General features: G+C 37.2%; 1 protein-coding gene across 1 annotated transcript; it reads right to left on the bottom strand.

Moving 5' to 3' along the window:
- Positions 1 to 864: 864 nt before the first annotated feature.
- adss2 (adenylosuccinate synthase 2) lies at positions 865 to 21,482 on the bottom strand. Its single transcript, XM_079843639.1, has 13 exons — positions 21,183 to 21,482; positions 15,948 to 16,050; positions 14,937 to 15,005; positions 14,798 to 14,848; positions 13,417 to 13,483; positions 11,848 to 11,955; positions 11,578 to 11,659; positions 11,281 to 11,407; positions 9,331 to 9,485; positions 7,810 to 7,934; positions 7,625 to 7,722; positions 7,398 to 7,547; positions 865 to 3,576 (listed from the first exon to the last, which is right to left on the bottom strand). The coding sequence occupies exons 1-13, from the start codon at positions 21,369 to 21,371 to the stop codon at positions 3,524 to 3,526; spliced, it is 1,377 nt and encodes a 458-aa protein (XP_079699765.1). The 5' UTR covers positions 21,372 to 21,482; the 3' UTR covers positions 865 to 3,523.
- Positions 21,483 to 22,732: the final 1,250 nt, after the last annotated feature.

Raw genomic sequence — 22,732 nt, forward strand, 5'->3', positions numbered from 1 at the left:
GGCAGACGTTGGCCCTTTGCTCAACAGCTGCCCGTGTTCACAAGCCAGGAGGAGGAAGTGGCAGCCGCCACTGCAGCAGCAGCACATCTGCTCTAATGAGTGTGTCAAAGCCACTAATGCACTGATACACAGACACACACACAGATCTAGCCCTCCCCTGACCTTCTCTTCACACACTCAACACACCATCAGGCCAGAATGGAGCCCTTTGTGTGACAGTGTGTCTGTGTGCGGTGTTTGGTGAAAGGTTCAGAACTGTGTTGTGTAATGAGTCAGCTGTGACAAGAGGAAGAACGGCAGAGACATTTAAACTCATGAAAACACTCACACACACACAGAGAGACTCTGAAGGACATTAACACGCTTCTGAAGAAAATCTCAGATTACACATGTCTGTCTGTCTATCTATCTATCTTTTATGTAATTCGTTTTATTTAATCTATCTTAAATACTTTTTAATATTCAAACACAATAAACAATAGTTTGTAAAGATTTTTTTCTTTGTGAAAGACTTTTGTTGTTGTCATATTAATACATTTATTTTTATAAATAAAATTTTGATTATTATTTTTCTCTGTTACACACTGGCATTCTTAGAACATATTTGTTTGGGGGAATACATTTTTTAAAATTAATTATTTAATATTTTATTTTTAATACATTATAATGCATGTTTTAACTTAATACTATACTGTATTTCCGACAAAATATTAACGCTAAAATTATAATGATGAAATTAAATGATAAAACACTGTATCAAAATAATTAGAAAACTCAACACCCATAATATATAATCAGCATCAATAATAAGATCGATAAACAGGTTAAGCTGATTTGGTTTATAGAAATGAGTGCACTGAATATCGAATGAATGCAGGAAGACTCATTTATTCTCCAGAGTGTACAGTATGAGAGATCTCATCATTCTCACCACAGTCGTCACCTCCTACTACATCGCACATATGTGTACATTTATATCCAGGCACCTTCACCAGCCAAACAAGCCAACACACATACCTCTAACATATAGATCTGGATGTGAAAGCAAAACATTTCTATTCCAATATCTTCAGTAATACAACTAGAAGATACTTTAATTATCCATACAGCAGTCTTTATTTTTCATTCATACATGACTAGACTTTTCCAAAGCAACAGAAAGAGCACAAATGTGAAGAGATAATATGAAAACAAATTGCTTGACCTTTTTAAAAAAGGTGAAAAAGTAAGAGTGGTGACAAATTAAAATGGCCACCTAAAAATATACCTTTCCCAAATCGAAATTTGAGTGCTAATAAAAACGTTTCGGTTCAAGTTAATCGCCTAACAGCTTATAGCTGAATTTAACCTCAACTAGGCCTCGCTTCACTAATGAACACTCATGAAATAACAGGGGGAAAATAGTCCAAGAACACAATGTTATTATCATCTGAGAGTAATTCTGTACATCACATTTTATTGTCAAACGTAATTACGGAGCTGTGTTTTTCCGTTCAAATCAGACAATTCTAGTAAAACCGTCGCCATTCAACGCCTATTTCAAGGTAAATGTCTCCCTCTGGTGGCGATTTGTTAAGCCTAATATTTCTATGACGCTAAATAAACAAATTATTTACCACTTTTTACCACAAAATATCGCTTAAAAACACAAAAAGGACAATGTTTCTGACTATATTACTTTATTGACTTTAGTGTCATGACAGTTGTCTGCCATTTATCCAAAATCAATTACAAAGTGAGTTTAAGCAAAGATGAACATGCACACCCATAAGTATCCATCACCAGCAAAGTGTACAGTAACAATAAATTCAAGAGAATATGGCTTTGTGTTCTGTATATACATACATACATGATAATCCAACCAGCAGCAATACAACACAGAACTCAAAGTAAAGGGTTTCAAAAACAGATAAACGTGTTTTTGTGCAAACATACTGTTTGAACGTTTCAGCCGTCCTATACTCGCACTGACCAGATTTCGTTTGTTCAGAGGAAATGTGATAATACAAGAGAACTGATGTGAAATATGCTACTAAACAATAAACCGGTTATATTGTTTATTCAGCAGCTGTGAGCAACAGAAAATGCAAAGGATCAAGCCATCATCAATCTGAAAAAGAAAGAGTTATCATTCTGGGTCACAAAGGCTCTTTTATCATGGCATTCATTAAGATACTTCTTTGGACGCATGTACACTTTTGGCAAATGGCAATGACTAATGCCCTCGAAAAGCTAAAATATTGAGGATTATCCATTCAAATCCATAAAAGCTCAATTAGACTAGTTTTCAAGTTTCATTGTTCATCTGTATTAACAAGGCACACTTTATCCTATATTACTTATTCATCGGAAGGTGCGGTACTGAATGTGAGACAGAATAAAGAAATCTGGGTTTATGAAACAACCCAGTCATATTTAAACAGACAAGCTCTAGTGACTCTTACATTCGACTGTTTAAAATATCTCGAACATTTAAAGGTTTCTTAAATGTACTACTGAAGGCCAGAAAACCAGATGACCTCCTGCAGCAGCTAGCAACCATAGAAGAAGTTTAATCATCAACAGTGCGTTTTACTGGCGTCCTGAGGTGGCGTCTGAATGCACGACTTAAGGAACCTATACTTTGACAATATATACTGAAAGGCAAGTATCCCGATATCTCAATAATTAAAGTGGCTTTAATATGCTTGTGGCATAAAGTTGTACAGTTGAACAATAAACATATGAGGACTGTGCAAACATTTACATACATTCAATGGAATCAAGAGCCTAGCCTGTTTAACAATATATGCTTATACTCTTGCATGTTTCTATATCTTGAGGCACATTATAATTATAGTTTGTTATATACTGTTTTTTGGAGCAAATTAAAATCGATTCAAATTTGAAAACGCTTCAATAAAAGGTTTAACTTCTACTTCTACATATTTCTCTGAATCGTGAATCACACGAGTCAAAAGATTCACTTTTATGCATCTGGTAAAGAAACATTAAATCCATTAAAAAAACGTATGTTTAAATGAAGTTGACTTGAACAAGTCAACCATTCAGTCCATTTAAAACAAGGACAAAGAGTGGTAATACACATGGCATAACTTGATTCTTGTATGATAAAAGAAACAAAAAAAAAAACCATTAAATATGTTTAAGTAACTGTTTTACCTATCCTGTGTGAAAAATTGACATCTAACAACTACCGATACCTGAAGTAGTAGCACATGTACAGCGTATGGACTCAAGATGGAGATACAGAGCTTACGAGAGCTCGAAATACCAGAGGAGAACAGATGAGAAACCGTTACATGATGCCAAAATCTTGCCTTTTTGATTTACCACAGAAAACATAGGGAAATACTCCATTTAAACGATCTGCAAGATGATCTGAGTGACAGAAAATGTTCAACTTTCTGAAACTGAAGTGAGGTGGGAGAGGAAATGTACGAGGCAACTTCCTGTCTCCGGCACCGAGTCCCAGAGTCCAGAGCGTAATCCAGCCAGTGCTACATGCAGGCCAAGCAGCCTCTTAAAAGAGCTGGATCATTGATTCCCTTGACTTCCCAACACCAATCCACTTCACTAAAGAAAACATGGAGGAAGTCATATGGATTACTGCAATAAAGCAACCCCATTGCATTTTACACATTCATACTTGCAATGATGACTGAGGGCATGTCTACATGACAACGAAGTACAAAAACTGAAAGGTTTTTTAAACGTTTCGCTTACAGACGACAATGCTGTAAGATGCAAGCCAGGCCAGTAATTGGCATCACTTTATTTTTGTTGTCAAGTACTCACACATACCTATAGACTGAACACTTAGGACCCTAAGTCATCTGGCGTGATGTCTCCGATTGTTCGAATATTCCTATTTAATAATTGTGAAATCGATATGTCAGCCTCAATAAACCCGTCTCCAGCCTGACGGCTCCGATCTTTCGAATATTGCAATTTAATAATAGTTTAATCAATACGTCATCCTCAATAAACCTGTCTCTGGCGTGATGACTCAGATCTTTTGAATATTGCAATTTAATAATTGGTTAATCGATACGTCATCCTCAATAAACCCGTCTCCGGCATGTTGCGTCCGATCATTCGAATATTCTGATCTAATATGACCCCTGACCTTTAAAATTGCCCGAATAATAATCATACGCTGTTTGTTAATTGGCCAGAGGCGAACTGGCACCCCGACTGAGCCTGGTTTCTCTCAAGTTTTATTTTTCTCCATTAGCTCACCTGATGGGGTTTTGGTTTCCTTGCCACAGTCGCCTTCGGCTTGGCTTGCTCAGTAGGGGACACTCAATTTTCAACTAAATATCCAAATGAATCTACCTAGTAAACTAAATTAACCATATAAACTAAATTACTAATCTGCCCACATTGTCACTGTATGATAATTGAAATAAGCTGATGACATCATCGGTTTTTCGAGAGCGGCTGTATGGCCGAATAAAATTCTGTTGCATTATTTTCCTGTTTAACTCTGTGAAGCTGTTTTGAAACAATCTGCATTGTAAAAAGCGCTATATAAATAAAGTTGACTTGACTTGACTATCATACACCTGGCGCAATACGGCGCCAGACGAGACTCGAGTGTTTTTTGCTAGTTCCAGCTTGAAGCGGTTATCATTTTCAGCGCCACGTTGTGTAAATAGCTAATTAATTTGCAGCCATTTGTGCACCCATGTGCATGCTGTTCGTACAATGAGGTGTGTTATTTTGAGACAACTGAAATAGACCGAGCCATTAACCAACTGAAACCTGGTCTAAAGTCACTGGCGCAATATTATTTTTTTTGTTATTTAAAGAGCACGTTAGTAATATGTGCCTATAGGCGGGTGCATTCAGTTTTTCCGCTTGCAAATTCTGCCATGTAAATAGCGAATCCGCCATGGCGTGAGCACAACTGGCTTTTAAGGGGAATGGGAGATGAGACTCTGATTGGTTTATTGCACGTTACGCCCAAAACACACCCAGGACTCATTAAGAGAATAGGGAAAACCCTTTTAGACCATTTTTCCCGTCATTAAACTAGCAAAAGTGGATTAGGACACGCCCTAAGTGCACCTGGGCCGGCCCATGATACGCATGCGCATGATGTCATTAGGCTTGTTCGACTTCACCCAGCGATGCGCAGACCGATCGGCGGCTGACTTGAAGCAGTGCATGCCGGTTAGAAATTTTGTCCGACTTGAGGCAGCGCCGACGCCACGTGACAGTGACGTATGTCAACAAAGTGCCGCGAGAGCGATTCGAGAGCAGCCGGCGATTACAGCCGGTGCAGTTTCTCGAGAGCGACTGCATGAGGCTGCACGGGCTCTGATGACGACACAGCCGTTCCACGATTGGCCAGATTCACCGCATGACAGCGATCACGTGTGTTTCGTGTTTATTCTAAAACCTTCAGCTCCACTAATGCGCACAAATCTGTTTTTTTATAACAGTAAAACCTCCTTTCATGTAGTTGCGATGTTATATTGTCATGTTTATCAAAATATAACTGATTAAAAACATAGACCTCACTTCATTGATAGTGTAGGCTTATATGTTGAACTTTATTCTTGTAAAAACACACGCTGTATTAAGCAGTGCATAAAGTATTACATGACAATAATGTCTCTGAAACATCTGTGTATTGCCAAATATTGCATTTATTTCACTTCAGCTGATAAAGTGTGCAAACACAGCGCGAGCGTCACCGCGGGAAGCAGAAAGTGTCCGACTTCACGTCTGTGTTTGCAGCTCCTCCCCGCCTGCACGCGGCTACTCTCGCCGATCAGTTGCATCCAGCCGCAGCCGATGTCGAACACACCTATTGATTTCACAAATTCGATTTTTTTGTAGTTTACACAAACATGATAACGGTATTGTTCTCAAAAATGTGCACTTTGAAAGTTTGCGTTTTCAGGCCCCCAAAACACTGTAGTGGTGTAAATGGATGGCAGTCTATGTGAGTTAAACTGTAGATTTTTTTTTTTTTTATCATTGCTTTATCACATCTTCGAATCATCTAGAATTCATTTTACAATAACTTTGACCCACCACAAAAACTCTGTGTACCTACAGACCAATTTGCACATTAAAAAAAACAAAACAAAAGAAACATTCAAAACTGTTAAACTAAAGTTCAAAACATAATACATATATAATACTGAATAAAAGAGCAATTTGCTACAATCCTACAGTAAAATCAATTTGAAATATATTACAAATCTAGATTACAAATCGGCATGGATATAAAGTTTGCTGCTTCAGTTGTTGTGGTGTTGATTTTCATTTAAAAAAAGAAAACTTTCTGAACTGAATCAACACTGAACTGACTTGAGCTGAACAATGACATTATTGTCTTCTGTAGAGCTGCTTTACAGCAGAATTGAATTAGTCTCATATTTAATGAAATTTACATCAGTGATCATTATTTTCCTGTTTATAAATGAGAAGCTGCTTTGAAACAATCTGTATTGTATAAAGCACTATATATAAAATGGTGACTTGACTTGTTGATAGTGTTTTAGGGCGTTTTCACATCTGTAGATCATTTGCTTTGATTAAAATTGTTACAATGTTGCAATGTCTTCTTGGTTCGTTTCGCTTTCACAAGGCAACATGGACCAAAAATGTGTTAATACGAGTCAAGTATGAGTAAACTCTCCTCTCATTGGTCAGCTTGCACCCGTTTATATTCCAGGATTCGGCTCATAGCGGTCATCAGTCAAGATGGATAGACAACAGCTCTTCTTTGTAGCTGTCAGTGTCATTATATTACTTTATCATTTTTAGCAAGAATCAAGGTTTCTGCTGTAATTGTGTTTTGGACAGTTCTGAAATATGTTAGTATTTCACTTAAAATTAGAAATTTCACTTAAACCACGATTCATTTTGAGAGGCATTAGAAAAACAAACATTGCTGCTTTTTATGCAACGTACATAGGTACCCATCATATATTGTGGTACAGCCTGGTTCGTTGGGTCGGATTGCTTTAACGCCACACGCAAACCACTCTGGAGTTCATTTGCAATCAGGCAGAGACTACCTCATTCATCTCGGACCGTTTATTTTGGTGTGGATCCGAGCGCAATTGCCGTGTTCACGTACGCCTAAACAAGCCGAAAAATGCACCAGGTTCCGAAACAAACGATCCAAAGGAGCCAGGTGTGAAAACGCCCTTAGATCAGTGAGTGTGTTTATTGGGTGACAATCTTTGCTCGTGTTATGACAAAATGACTTTCATTTGAGACACTGCATGAAGTGTTTCGGTAGTTTTACTGTATTTTGAATGTGAAATTCACAGCAGTACCAAGCTGAAGGTTGGTAAGGAGAATGTGTGAAGAGATTTAAAAAAGTGACTTAAGTATTGAGAAATGTGCCCTAGCGATGGTAAAAGTCTTACCAGGCACACACAACTGATGTTCGATGTAGCAGACATATTTCTTTGCATTTTCTGGAAGCTCATCAAAGGTCCGGACAGCAGATGTGTCTGTATTCCAGCCTGGCAGAGTCTCATACTGCACTTCAACCTTCTGTAGCACTTCTTGGTTTGCTGGGGAAAAATGTATGATATTTAACTACTCTAGATTTGATCAAATCTATATGCGATGTGCAAAATGTGCTGCTTACCTGGGAAATGTGGGATGGTTTCACCATCTACTTTGTATGCCACACAAACTTTGATCTCAGGAAGCATATCTAAGATGTCTAGTTTGGTGAGAGCTAAGCTAGAGAGACATATAGAGGGATGCATATAAGAAAACTGTATCTTATAGAACACAGATTAAAAAAAGGAGACATATCAGAATACTCACGCTGTGAAGCCATTAATCATGTGGGCATATTTGATGAGCACCAGATCCAGCCAACCACATCTCCTTTTGCGACCTGTGGTCACACCCACTTCCTTGCCTCTCGTCTGCAAAAGCTCTCCAGTTTCCTACGCAGAAGTACAGTATGACTAATTTGCAACATTTTATTGCTTTGTGTATTTATGTGAACAGGAATCTTAAAAGGTATAATAAAAAAGTTAAACAGTCAAGCTTTTTATAGGTTCCATTAGTTAACGCATTAACTAATTATTAACTAACAATGAGCAATACATTATTTACAGTATGTATTTCTTTTTGTTAAAGTTAATTAATAAAAATAGAACTGTTCATTGCTACTTGTTAGCTCAAGCCCATTAAATAATATTAATAGATATAACTTCTGATTTTAATAATGTATTAGTAAATGTTGAAATGAACATTAACTGAGATTAATAAATGCTTTAAAGGATCTCTTTCAATCTTAGTTGATGTTAACAAACTGAACCTTATTGTAAAGTGTTACCATTTTAATAATTTTGTCATTTTAATTTCATATTTTGTTTTAGGGTGATCCTGTACCATTCTTTTCAATGACTACAGAAGAAAAATAGCATTTGGCTAAGTAATGTTTATTAATGTGCACTGTCTCTGTTAAATACACAAAAAGCTATATGCCAAAATGCTAAAACGCTAAAATGATCTACTGTATTGACAGAATTATTTGACAGTTTGAATTATGTACATAAGTCTACAAAACTGTGACCCTTCCCTCACCCCTTAACCCACCCTTAAACCTACCTAACCATTCCATCATGTCCCTAAGCTTTCCCATAATCCACCTCAATAGCAGCAAACGTGTTTTGCAACGTAAAATTAGAAAAATAAGTATATTGTACACAAGTTTTTGTTTTTTAAATTTAAGTGCATAGTAAAGACGCCTAATATAAAGTGGAGCCATATACAGTATTTAATTAGAGAGAAAGAATAATTAAAAACTAGACCATTTAGACTTTTCCATGTCTATCCCATGACTTTATGATTTCATTCATTTCTATTGTAGAATCCTAATATTGTTGGGTTTTCCATGACCGTGTGAACCCTGCTATTATTTATAAGCACACATTAAGTCATTGTAATGAAAGGTTAAAGGAACAGGATATCATAAATGTCAGTCACACTTTAAATTAGGGAACACATATTCACTATTAACTATGACTTTTGCCTCAATAAACTCCTAATTTATTGCTTATTAATAGTTATTAAGGTAGTTGTTATAGTGGTTAAGTTTAGGTATGGGGTAGGATTAAAAGTGAGAATTGGTCCGCAAACTAAAGTGTTATCAAAATGTCTCATTTATTCATTTTCATGTAGTGTGATAGATTACTGACTGCTGTTCCTCCGGACTCATTATTCCAATTAGTCAGAAAAAAGCACTTGAATGCAAGGGAATATAAACAGTACTGAGAGCTCATTAAGTATCCAAACGCTGGAAGAAATAAAAGAGGAAAACAGGCAGCTGCTTACGTTGCTCTGTTCAGTAGGGAAAGCCCCAATCCCAACTCTCGTGGTGTAGGCTTTGACTACTCCATAGACTTCCCCAACATTCTGGGGCGGCATTCCCAGACCCGTACACACCCCTCCCACAGTGCAGTTTGAGGAAGTCACGAAAGGATATGTCCCTAAAAAAAAAAAGATAAAAAAAAGAGCGTCACGTCACTGCTGTGTCAGTGAGGTGGGTTAGGTAACAGTTTATTTTGATGGTCTACTTTAGACATTCTACAAACTATAAGTTACTTTGCCACTACATGTCAACTAGGTTTCAGAGTATTAGTAGACTGTCTGCTTAATGTCTGCTAACACTTTATTTTGATGCTCCCCCAACAGACATTCTAGTAACTTTGCAACTACATGTCAACTTATTCTACTAACCTGAACCCTAACACCTAACCCTAACCAAACAGTCTACTAAAAGTTTACTAATACTCTAACAAGACCTAGTTGACATGTAGTTGCAAAGTTACTCATAGTTAGTAGAATGCCTAAAGTGGACCATAAATAAAGTGTAACCCTGAAGGGTTAGTGAAGCTTCAGGCAATGACAATGATATTTTCATTATGTACAGTAATAGACCTCTGAATCTGTTAAAGGGTTAGTTCACCCAAAAATGAAAATTCTGTCATTAATTACATACCCTCATGTCGTTCGACACCCGTCAGACCTCCGTTCATCTTCGGAACAGAAATTAAGATATTTTAGTTGAAATCTGATGGCTCTGAAAGTCCTCCATTGGCTCAATGGCACCGTTCACTCTCAAGACCCTTAAAAGGTACTAAAGACGTCGTTACAAAGTCCATCTCACTACAGTGGTTCTAAAATAACTTTATGAATCGGCGACAATAGTTTTTGTGCGCAAAAAAACCCTAAATAATGACTTACATAGTGATGACGATTTCAAAACAAAGCATCATGAAGCTTCGAAGCATTTTGAATCACTGAGCCGATTCAGCGGTTTGAATCGCCAAATTTCAGCAGTTTGGCGGTTTGACACGCGATCCGAATCATCATTCGGCTCAGGGATTCATAACGCTTCGAAGCTTCATGATGCTTTGTTTTGAAATCGTCATCACTATGTAAGTCGTTATTTTTGCGCACAAAAACTATTGTCGCCGATTCATAAAGTTATTTTAGAACCACTGTAGTGAGATGGACTTTGTAACGACGTCTTTAGTGCCTTTTAAGGGTCTTGAGAGTGAACGGTGCCATTGAGCCAATGGAGGACTTTCAGAGCCATCAGATTTCAACTAAAATATCTTCATTTCTGTTCCGAAGATGAACGGAGGTCTGACGGGTGTCGAAACGACATGAGGGTAAGTAATTAATGACAGAATTTTCATTTATGGGTGAACTAACCCTTTAATGTTTTAATTTATTTAAAAAAAAGCTAGTGCACACTACACTGCTTAAAATCACATCACATAACCTTAAAAACAAGAACATTAGGAACCAATTTTTTTTTAACATAGTGAAGAATAAGAACAAGCTAAGTATAATCTATTGTAATAAAATACAAATTAAATTAAATTAAAAAATGAATAAAATTAATTAAAAATAATAAAAAAGTGTGAAGGGTCTGAAGTGTTTGTGAAGCTTTAGACAATGTAATGACAGTTATCTTTATTACTGTATATACTGTACAGTAACAGGCATCTGACATCTGTCAACGTCTACATTTACTTTGAAAAAATTAGAGGTGCAATAAAGTCACGTCAAATAACCATAAAAATTAAAACATTGGGAACTATAATAAAAAAAATTTAACATGGTGAAATATTAGCAAAGTTAAATCTATTATAATAAATTATTAAGAATTATAAGTTTACAACTGGGAATCAGCTGGTTAGCTCACTGCATAATCTTACGTTACACATGGACGGAATGGTACGTGCTATGCATTTTGGTGTATCCATTACTCACCAAAGTCAATGTCCAGCAAGGCAGCATTGGCACCTTCCACCAGGATCTTTTTTGGAGGTCCATGTAGCGCCTCATACATGAAGAAGACTCCATCTCTCACCATGGGCTTTATCCTATCTACATACGTCTGGGGAAAAAACAGTCAATGTCAGAAAGTGTGTCATAACCGATATGATACTGATATGTTGTGCATCTTTTCCTCCTTTTTGATAAATCTGAACAAACTTGTATCCAAGTCCTATAAAGTCTTGTGATCCTGATTAACATATTAACTGGTGTGATATCTAAGCTTCTTACCTTGAGTTTCTCAAGTTCCCCATCCACATCAATCTCCAGGGAAGGGTACATAGACTTGTACTGCGAGGCCAAATGTTTAAATCTGTGAGAAGAGACAGCTCAGTTTACACAGTGATTGATTGGCTTGTAGCGTGATCAGTTGCTCTTCCATTGTTTCTGAACTGGATTAAGTGTTTTTACAGAGGGTGAGGTTTAACACCGTCTATTGAATGTGACATGAATAGGTAAAATAGTTGAGTTGTCAAGTTGAACAGGTAAGCACACCCTAACCTCTTTGAGAAATCCTTAAAGTCAGCCAGAAGGTCACATATCCTCAGGCCACTGCGAGCTGCTTTGGCTGAATACACTGGGCCGATTCCCTTTTTAGTTGTTCCTAAACTAGGTGGTGAAACAGAAACAAGGTGAGACTCATGAGTGATATTCATGTGCATTAGATAGATAGAGCCTCTTTCCATGTTTGATGTACGTGTATGCTTTAAAACAGAGGTCTGCAACCTTCTCAGGGACCCCTATGTAGATAGAGACACAGAGCTGGGACACTCTGTTACATATTCAGGGTTTTTGAAGGTAAATTTAAGACCTTTTTAAGACAAAATAAAGAACTTCTCTAAATATAAATGTCTAGGGAGAAACACTTCAGAGTTTGAAAATACAACTTCCATCAGATATCTATTTCTTCTTAATTCATTGAACCAAAAAAAAAAACTGCAACATTTAATACCATTAATTTAAGACTTTCTGCTCTGACTTAAGACCTTTTTAAGGGCTTACTTTGTGTAAGGGCAAATTAAGACTTTTTAGGACCCACAGAAACCCCGATATTGTATAAAAGTAAGAGTATTTTTTTATATACACTACAATTCAAATATGCCGGATAGATATGTATATTCTTATTTAACAAGAATGCATTAAATTGATAAAAAAGGTGACAGTTTTTATCAATAAATGTTCTTTTGAACTTTCTATTCATCAAAGAATCCAAAAAAAATAATAATAATGTATCACGGTCTCCAGAAAACTATTAAACACCACTACTTTAATATCAATAATGATAACATTTTCAACAATGATAATAATAAGAAATGTTTTTTTAAAAAGCAAATCAGCATATCTGAATGCTTTCTGAAGGATCATGAGTCACTGAAGACTGGAGAAATTATGCCGAAAATTCATAAAAATAATTTCATAATATTTCACAATATTACCGTTTCTACTGTATTTTGATCAAATAAAGCCTCGGTGAGCGTAAGAGACTTCTTTCAAAAACATAAAACAAATCTTACGACCCGAACTTTTTAACAGTAGTGTACATTGTTATGATTCTTGCATTGAATGAATCATTATTGATGTACATCATTATTATTATTTGTACACTACATTTTAATTTAACTTAATATGTTTTAATGTAAAAGGGACTGTGAAATATTCAGCTGAACTTTAGCTTCTTAACTTAGCTTTGACTGAAGTTAACTTGTGTTTGTCAGGGAAAATATACATTAAATAAATGTACCAGATTTAGCCGATATTGTATTTAATATTAGACTGTATTAAAATAGAAAAATATATATATATATTTTTAATTTTATATAAGTTATTTCACATTAAAAAAATAAATAAACCCTCTGTCTGGGATAGGAACGTGCATGTATATCCCAAGTCTAAAACATCACATTTGTCCATTATAAAACAAATACAAATAAACCAGTCAGCCACTAAGATTAACCAGAGAAGTTAGAAAAGCTTCATTTATATCTCTCAAAGCAGTTTTTCTTTTGTTATGAACTCGTCATAACATGTTGCTAGCGTGTTGTATGCGTGTGCATAAAGCAGGGTTTTTACTTTTTGCCAGCTTGCTGTTGCCTCTCCTGTTCCTGGACTCCATCCACAGCTTGATGGAAATCAAACACTAGAGGCAGGAGAGTGTATACATTACAGTGAGACAGAGCACTACTGTGCTGGAACTCATCTCTCTGAGCTCTGGACGCAACATGCCAAAGCAGGTCACCATAACAACACTTGTGTTGACTACAATTGATCCCAGTGTCCTTTCATAGCAGTGCTCCTGCTGAGAATCTTGAATTACAACAATGCACTGAAGGCATAATAATTCAAACACACACCATTAATTTCATTGGATATGCTATTCTATTAAGTTTTAAAGGACTCTTTGTTTATGTGACACTTGAGAGCTGTATCTGCCCACTTAAAACAAAACATAGCAAACACAAAAAAGCAAAAATGCATTGAGGAATCAAATACAATTTCAATGCATTAATTAGAGAATTTCAAAACTAGCTAGATTTGCAGTTCCTGAAGGAAATGTCAGTGCTTGCAAGCCATTAAAAGAACAGTGTTAAAGATGTAGGTTTAGCTTTAGGCTTTCATTCTTTTTTTTTCTCTTTCCGAAATATTGCACAATGCAAAGTGTAATAAATGGTTCATTTCCGTAAAGACAGTGTGAAAATATTAAGGCAATCTCATGGACATCAGTTACACTTTGAATGTGGCGATAAAGGGTGGTTTTCGAAATGTAATCTTACATTTCTTAATAAAGTACAACGTTTTTGTTGTTCTAACAAATTCTCCAAATCCAAAAACCCTAATGTACTTCATGTACGTAAATGCATTCATCTTGCTTAAGTTACATACACTACCATTCAAACGTTTGGGATGAGTCAAATTGAACTTTTCTATTGATCAAAGGTACAAAAGCGGTCACTGAGGCATTTCACAATATTACGGTTTTCACTGTATTTTGAGCAAATAAATGCATGCAGTGTTCACATAAGTACGGAGCCCCTAAAGGGACATGGTGGTGGGAAAAATTTAGATGGAAGCAAAATAAGTCAATGCTTTTGCATTCTCTCGTAACTGTTTGCGTTCCCCTGTTTTTTTGAGGGAAGTTGCTTGGGCGAACAAAACATTTCAAGTACGCAAAAGCAGTGAAAAATATTTTCCCTCCCATCTCATATTGTTTCCATCACGATGTCCCTTTAGGGGTTCTGTACACAAGAGACTTCTTTCAAAAAAAAAACGTTTGAATGGTAGTGCAAGTGTATTCAGGATATATTTAAAAATAACTATGAATCCGAAATAATCAAATCATATTCTGATCATTGTAATCAAATCAAATTGTTTACAAAGCCAAATTTTGTCTGTAGCTCTGAATGTAATTGAGGGATCTGATAGTGTTTATATATCATGGGAGCTATCAGCCTACCGATGTGTGCACGATCAGAGATGATGAGCCTGCTCTCCCAGCCTTCCAGACCTGCAGGCAAAATCACTGGTTAGTCTCCTGTCAGTGCTCACCGAAACTCAAATATAAAGCACAAGGGCACAAACAGAGAAACACAAACCTTTTCCTTTCCGCAAATTCTTCTCAGCCTCCTCGAAGAGGCCCGGTAGGTGAATTACTACACCATTACCTGCAATAAAATGGGAAGCTGTCAGTCATCATGCTTCAATATCAGGCCTTTCACACTACACTTAACCCTGAATTAACTGCATCTTTACCCTGGGAAAAAGGCCAGTTTTAACTCTGGAGTGTTAAATAATGTGGTGTTACAGTGAGTTGTTTAGCAACAGACAACTTACCTCATTAATATTCATGCACAGAAACTTGTTTCTTGTGTCACGTTGTGTTCCGTTTCAGTGGCAACACTTCCACAGATGGACATGCATTTATTGTCCAATTAACATTAACCCTTACAAAGGTGGAACACTTTACCCATCTCCTGTCTGGATTGAATTAGTATTTTAAAAATGAATGTTCTGCCTAGAATTCTTTAGCCACTACAAATGTTGCCAAATTAAATTATTGTTGTAATGCTGCTCTCTTGGTTTTGTTAGTTTTACCCTGTATATAGACAATTCATAATAATAATTAAAAAATAGCCCAGGCTTTAAAAAAATGTACAGTGTAAAATCTTGAAACATAGAACAAGAGGTTAAAAATTACACTCAATCTAATAAACCTAAATGTGTCATTTCAGAAGTTGGAATGGACGGGAAAGGTAGGAACACTGGCAAGAAATATTAAACCTACAAGCTTGCATTAAGTGGTAAAGTGCTCTGTACTAGGAACATCAAGCATTTCCTATAGATCATACTACTCTATAGTGCTGACATATAAATCAGAAGGCCAGAACACAATGGTGGCCATTAGCAAAATTGGATCTTTGCAAATAAACTGCATAGATTGCACTCAGCTATATTAGTCTGGATAAACTGGCCAGCATCCAGACACTCTTAACAGGAGAGGATGGCATCCTCGAAGTAAAGACCACCAATACAGATCCTTATGCTGAGCTGGTTGCATACAAGGCAAGCCACTATCCAAAAAGAGCAGGGTAATTTGACATACTCACCAATGAAGGCAGTGGCCTTAGGGTTGATAATCCCACTGGGTAGAAGGTGGAAATCATATTCCACTGAATCAACCACGACCGTGTGTCCTGCATTGTTGCCCCCCTACAGGAGAGAAGAACACAAAGACTTTTCAGTCCTTGAGAGGAAGTGATACAAATTTGGGATTTAAAATTTAAATTCTGTCACCATATAGTACCCTCATGTCATTCCAGAACATCATAACTTTATTTCTTCTGTAGAACATAAAATACATTATAAGAAATGCTTCCAACAATGTGCTCCAAGGTTGTCAAAATATAGTTTGTGTTCCACAAAAGAAAGAAAGCTTTTGGTGGATCTATGCATTTAGCTAACATCAAGCATTACTATGGTATGGTACAGAGCCAGACATGCTTAGACAAGCCGTTGTGAAATGAACATTTGAAGCATGTAAACACTGATTTTGGTTGCTGGGTGTGGATTCAAAGTGAGAAGAGCTCTAACGCTCACTTAGACAATATACACGTAGGTCTCTAGACACACACATTCCAGTTCTGCAGTTACATTGGTTTCATTTCCCCTTGAATTGCCATTACTAGATTCCTTCCTTGTTGACACATGACTAAAGAGCAGGGAAACCATAGATTACCGAGCACACTTGGTACGCCAACTGCCACTATCCTTAAGAATCGGTTTTCAACATGGCGTCAATCAGCTCAGACCTCTTGTCATGTCTGAGGGAGTTCCCATAAAGTGTGCTTCTCAATAAATCAGTCTTTAATCCAGCAAGGAACAGTGCAGAGCTATTTCAGGACAGGTCTTCTTTGACCAGTTTAGTAGTGCGTGTGTGTGGATGCCTCTCCTTTTTAGATCCATTTACGATGTTCTCATACCCATGGAGACCAAAAGCGTTGCTTGCTTTAGCATTACTATTATGGACTCCTATTACAAGGTTGCTTTTGAGTCAAAGGGCCCAGCCTGAGAGGTTCAAGCACAGATTGAACTAATACATCACATTGTTATTAGCAGTATGTTGACACTATAGAAACTTGAGAAGCATTGGCTTCATGTAATGAATGTGGTGCTTCTGTAACAAAATAATCACAGCATAGTATACTTATTCTATATTGTAAAAAGTGTAATAAACAGACAGTTATTTATGCAATTAGAGTGAACAAATATTCATAATTTCCAAGTGGAATATTATTCAATGAGGAAAAACATGCAGGCCATCAGGAATAGAACAGTTGGGAATTTGGCTCTGGAATATTTTACACAATTAATCGGTGCATGTTGTATTAAGATAATCAAGAGGATCAATTCTGATTTCATGTTGACTTTAAAGAAAAATTGTATTCTTACTACAAACAGTATCATAAGATGTGGTTTCTAGGGAAAAAACGTACTGCTTATTATTATTTATTTTTTTCAGAGAAAACTCAGAAGAGCTGAGTCAATAACCTGGAACATTACTTTCATATGATGTTTGTCACATTTGCTCTCATGACTGTCTCTGGGGTTTTAGGCCGCGTTGGATGACATCCAGTGTTCCAAATCTAGCAGGCTAAAAGTGGTTAGAAAGTGTGATCTGCTCCAACGTTTGTTTGAAGAGGAACAAGGGATTGGGGAAGTAATACAGGGATTACAAGCAGCGTTATCACTTTTATCGCCCACAATGACACCCACAATATGGTCCATCAGCATTAAAAATGCAGTTGATAAAGTACCGAACCAATTCCAAAAAAATTGTTGGATTGAATATGGTTTTGTGTGGTGAGGTTATAATGTTGTGTTCTATCTGTCTTGGTTTGTTTTGTAGGTTTCTCGGAATAAAGAGTGAGTATGCGTTTGAGAATGAGAGTGCAAGTGCAAGTGCGTAAGGAAAAAAAATAATATTTTCTTTTTGCATTTACAACATTTAAAAGAAAATCTCAAGTTCACAAGAATGGACAGCTGGCATTCAGATCTCTCAAGGATGATAAAAGAAATGAACCTCAAAAAAGGTTCCCAATTTCTAAAGGTTTTACTTCTACAGCCAATGGACAAATTCTAGAGCTGAGCATATCGAGATTAAAAAAAAATCAATTTCAAAAAAAATTTTAAGTCTATAATTCTTTAAATTTCCCTGACCTGTCTAGGTTTAAGGAGAAAAAATAATAATTTAAAAGGTGCACATTATCCCGTTTCTTCATGTCATGCACTTTACAGCAAAAAAGTAAAAGTTTTCATTTATCAATGCCGTTGTAGAAATGCATTAATACCAGTCAGTCACGATTTATTTATTCCACAAGGCAAAGTGTATACAGATGAAAAATAAATAGTATTAAGCTGCTCGTGTGAACATGTCAGCATGACGTGGCCTGCTTCATGTAAAATTAAACAGCTTTAGTCTATTAATAAGACTGAAGTCTTGAAACCTTTCAAAATTACTATTATTTATTTGTGTAAATATTTTAATTAAAAAAAAAATACTGATAAACATCAGAAATGAATCAGCTGATTTCATTAAATGTATAATACTCCCTCCCTCATATAAAGTTCATGGGACTTTTAAAATGGCAGCTTAATTATCAGCAAGTGACATACTCTCTTTCTGATTTTTCTTGCTTGAACAAACAGAAATTAATCAGCTAATAAAAATGTTATCATACAATACTCTCCCTCAAAAAAAAGTATTTGGGACTTATACTGATTAACACTAGGTTTAGATTGGCAGCAATAATTATCAGCAGGCAGCGTACTTGGATTCACTGATAAAAAACAGCTGCACATTACACAGTTAACATGCTTGACCACCACAACACTACAGTCAGGAGATCTCCACAGAGACTGAATTATCAAGCTGACCCCAAGGATTCAGACATGCTTGACATTTATGGTTAAAATAAGTGAAGACTCTTAAATTAAAACAATAAGTGGCAGATATATTGCCTGAAAAAATTGTCAATACAGCAAATCTAATCGATAAAATGTATCTGCCAGAGCAACAGATGGCTATTCATTCTTATCAGACTTGGTGTTACAGTGGCAGATCAAAAAGGAAATGTGATTCCAAAAGTGTAGCTTGACTAAAGGATGTTGTTCATAAACACTCCTTAAGACAAATATAGCTCACAAAGATCTCAGTACATTCCTGTATAACAGTCTGGGCTGAAGATAGTGCCTGGTTGCGCCATCATAGATCTGTAATTAATTATACCGAAAGAGTTATGAAAGAGTGACCATTTAACAAGACCACATGCCTGGAAAACCATAACCAATAAGAGAGCCATGTGTTTTTTTTTCTCCTAATATTGTACTTATAAACCAGATTTAACCACATAAACTAGGTTACATGAAGAGAGCTGAATCTGCAAATAAAATGGGTATCACAAAAAGAGGTACAGCATAAAATGGCTGTTGAGATAGCTTCATATTTGATCCTCTAGTTTCTGGACCGACATATCAAATTGGCGTGTCACGGAACAGCACGATGGTCTTTCTTCCATTCCATCTGCCCATAAGGAAAACCAGTCAGACTGCTGAGTGCAGTGATTTTATAAAAAGACACTATCTGCTTTCTGTCCCATCCGTTTGCACACATGACGGTTTGCATAGTGTGCCGCGGAGTGACTTATTTAAACGCAGTCACAGCCTTGGCAGAATACAAACTTCTTAGGAGAGAATCCTTGCAATGTGAGCCTGTTATCAATTCCATGCATAGCGACATGGGGGGTGTGTGTAAAGAGGCCTGCTACCACAGTGCATTAGTGTGCTCTCTAACACATAACACAACCACTGGGGCAAGCATACCACACCAATTTGCCCAGTTGTCCCTAAAAGTCCTTTCTTCTCTAATCTAAATATTTAAAATCAAGCAGTGTACATTTAAAAAAAATCTAATACAATAGATGCGCGTGTGTGTTTTATATATATATGTATATATATATTAGTGGTTAAGTGAGAGCACAGCAGTGTCCAAAGGTCATAAGGCTGTCATAGTGACACCTGTTTCTTTCTGACGTGCGATGGGAAATATGTTGACGCATGGGGGCCATATGCTATGCAAACCTTATACTTTATTACCTGAACCAACTGCTTAACAATAGATATGCATTTGAATTGATGGAAACAACCATTTTAATATTCTCTAAAATTACCATACTTTTCATGACCACGGGAACCTTGTTTTTAGAGGTCACTGATTCTTGAGTAGCGAGAAGTTGAGGTATATTAAGTAATATGGGTCAACAACACCCTCAGATGGCCAAAAAAGTTGTTTTTACAAACTAAAAGCACAGCTATGAAATCTAATCAAATAAAGCAAAGGTCTACCGTTAAAAAATGTGCATCTCCCCTCTCTAAACACAAAGTAATGAATTTCAGTTTAATGTAAGATAGACTATATGAAGTATTGAGTTCTGAGAACAGGTGGTTTTACAAGTGGTGATTGTGTTTTTTAAACACAAATCTATTCTAATGATTGAAAGTATAAATATTGCTAAAAGGCAGGTAAAGTTGTAGAACATCATGTCTGAAGAATAAGTGAGCCATATAATTGTGTAGACATTTATAACACGAGACAACTGCAGAAAATCTAATAGCTGGAGGTTAATATTGAGTAACCATTATTTTAATTATTAACAACTGCAACATCTGGTTTGACTGAAATACTCGTATAAATACCACACCTTCGAGCGTCATAGACTTCAAAGGAGCGCTGCGCTCAAGTGAACGACAGAGTGTGTTTACATCCTTTACAAAACACCCCGGATAGTCCAATATCAACTGTACTAAATAGCATCTAGTAAGATTTCAGGCCTACAATGGGCAGGCTTGCGGTCAGCCATCACTTCAAGATCACAAAATTCAGTCAAGGTGACATTAGCAAACACCCTACATAGTGCACTGCTAGCAAGCTAAAGTAGTACGCACGAAGCGCTGTATAGTAATAGACGTCGCCCGCGTACTGACAGCGTCGTCGATAATAATGGAAGCGCGCTGTAATTTCTATTTCCGCTTTAAAAATACAGCAGCTAACTGTTTCACAAGAATTGGCCAACAAACAAGTCCTATAAATCACATGCTACACGAGCACTCACAGCACTTAACATTCATTTCACTACTACACACAGGCTGCTCACTGATTAGCCATGACTATTTCCGTACAAACAAGCTTGTTGATGTACACAGCGCATCGCATCCAACAGTTACACAACCCACCGGAGATATATTCGCATATTCAGAGAGTAACGTTACAGTGCTCATAAACTAACCTGACATCTGCAGACCATGTCAGCGTCCTGAGCCAGCAGGTCCACCACCTTTCCCTTCCCTTCATCGCCCCACTGCGCTCCGAGCACCACGGTCACTCTGTTGCCCACACTTGGACTCGTCACCTGGCTCGTACGGTCTTCGCCGTGGGATCCTTCGTCCTGTGACTGTGCGTTCCCGCTGTCTGACATGACCGTATCCCCTCTTCTCTCCCTGCAGCTCCGCAATGCTCCTCCGACACACGCACACCTGAGCAGACACCGAGGGCGGAGTACCGCTTGCGTACCAGTGGCGCTCACTGCAGAGCCAAATGACGTCCAGCCGCCCCTCTCTGAACGTCATGGGTTGAACTTGACCTAGTCAAGCTCCACCTCTGTGTGGTCTTGAAGATTGGATTTTGATGATCCTAACAACATATTTAAAATGAATTGGTTGAAAAGATGCTTGCTTGGAACATATATGTGCTATGCCTATTTTATCCCTAATAACATTTGATAGTGTATGTGACCTTTTTGATGAAATGTAGGAAATTGGCTCAACTTCATCAACAAACACTGTTAGTCTGGAAATTGTTTTACAGCCACAACTTTCTCCCCCACAAAACCATTTTATGGAATAATTCAGATTTTTGATAAATGGTTTAATAAAAAAATCATTTTGTTGCTGATCTATTCGACCCTAATGGTGATATTTTATCATATAAAAGTTTTATATCTTCCAATATCCTGTCCTGTTGAAGTATTTAATTCAGTGATAAATGCTATTCCAAGCGGGATAATTTTTAATTTTTATGAAAGCCTCACTTACCCCTGAGTCATGCTCTAAACGACTATCTCAGTATATGTTTGGGAGGTGTTTCCCTTTTTAATAAAGATACAATTATATCAACTTTCTCAGTCTTGAAACAATTACTTATACAATAACAATAAAAATTATTTGATTTAAATGCACCTTCTGTAAAAATGAAAGTGAAGACATTTGTCGTTTATTTTTCTATTTGTTATGATGTTATTTGTTTTAATTGTTTTTTTGAAAAACAATGCTCTGACCCAGTCGTCTAGCCCAGTGGTTTTCAAAACCTGTCCTGGACGAAGGCACCCCAGCCCTACACATTTTGTATGTCTCCCTTATCAGACACACCCAATTTAGTTCTTGCAGTCTAATGAGCTGAATTAGGTGTGATATCAGGGAGACAGACAAAATGTGCAGGGCTGGGGTGCCGCCAGGACTGGTTTGAAAACCACAGGGCTAGACGACTGGGTCAGAGCATCTCCAAAACTGCAGCTCTTGTGGGGTGTTCCCGGTCTGCAGGGGTCAGTATCTATCAAAAGTGGTCCAACGAAGGAACAGAAGTGAACCGGCGACAGGGTCATGGGCGGCCAAGGCTCAATGATGCACGTGGGGAGCGAAGGCTGGCCCGTGTGGTCCGATCAAACAGACGAGCTATTGTAGCTCAAATTGCTCAAGAAGTTAATGCTGGTTCTGATAGAAAGGTGTCAGAATACACAGTGCATCGCAGTTGGTTGCGCACGGGGCATGGGGCAGTCAGGGT

The sequence above is a fragment of the Gobio gobio genome (genome assembly GCF_949357685.1).
Source record: "Gobio gobio genome assembly, chromosome: 18".
In the NCBI taxonomy this organism is placed as follows: Eukaryota; Metazoa; Chordata; class Actinopteri; order Cypriniformes; family Gobionidae; genus Gobio; species Gobio gobio.

Excerpts from the sequence above, each read along its gene's own strand:
- adss2 (XM_079843639.1), bottom strand. The coding sequence starts at position 21,371 with ATGTCAGACAGCGGGAACGCACAGTCACAGGACGAAGGATCCCACGGC. Across the intron at positions 7,548-7,624 it reads AACCATCCCACATTTCCCAG|CAAACCAAGAAGTGCTACAG; the intron begins GTAAGCAGCACA and ends ATTTTTCCCCAG. Across the intron at positions 3,577-7,397 it reads ACATCAGTTGTGTGTGCCTG|TGAAGTGGATTGGTGTTGGG; the intron begins GTAAGACTTTTA and ends TGTTTTCTTTAG.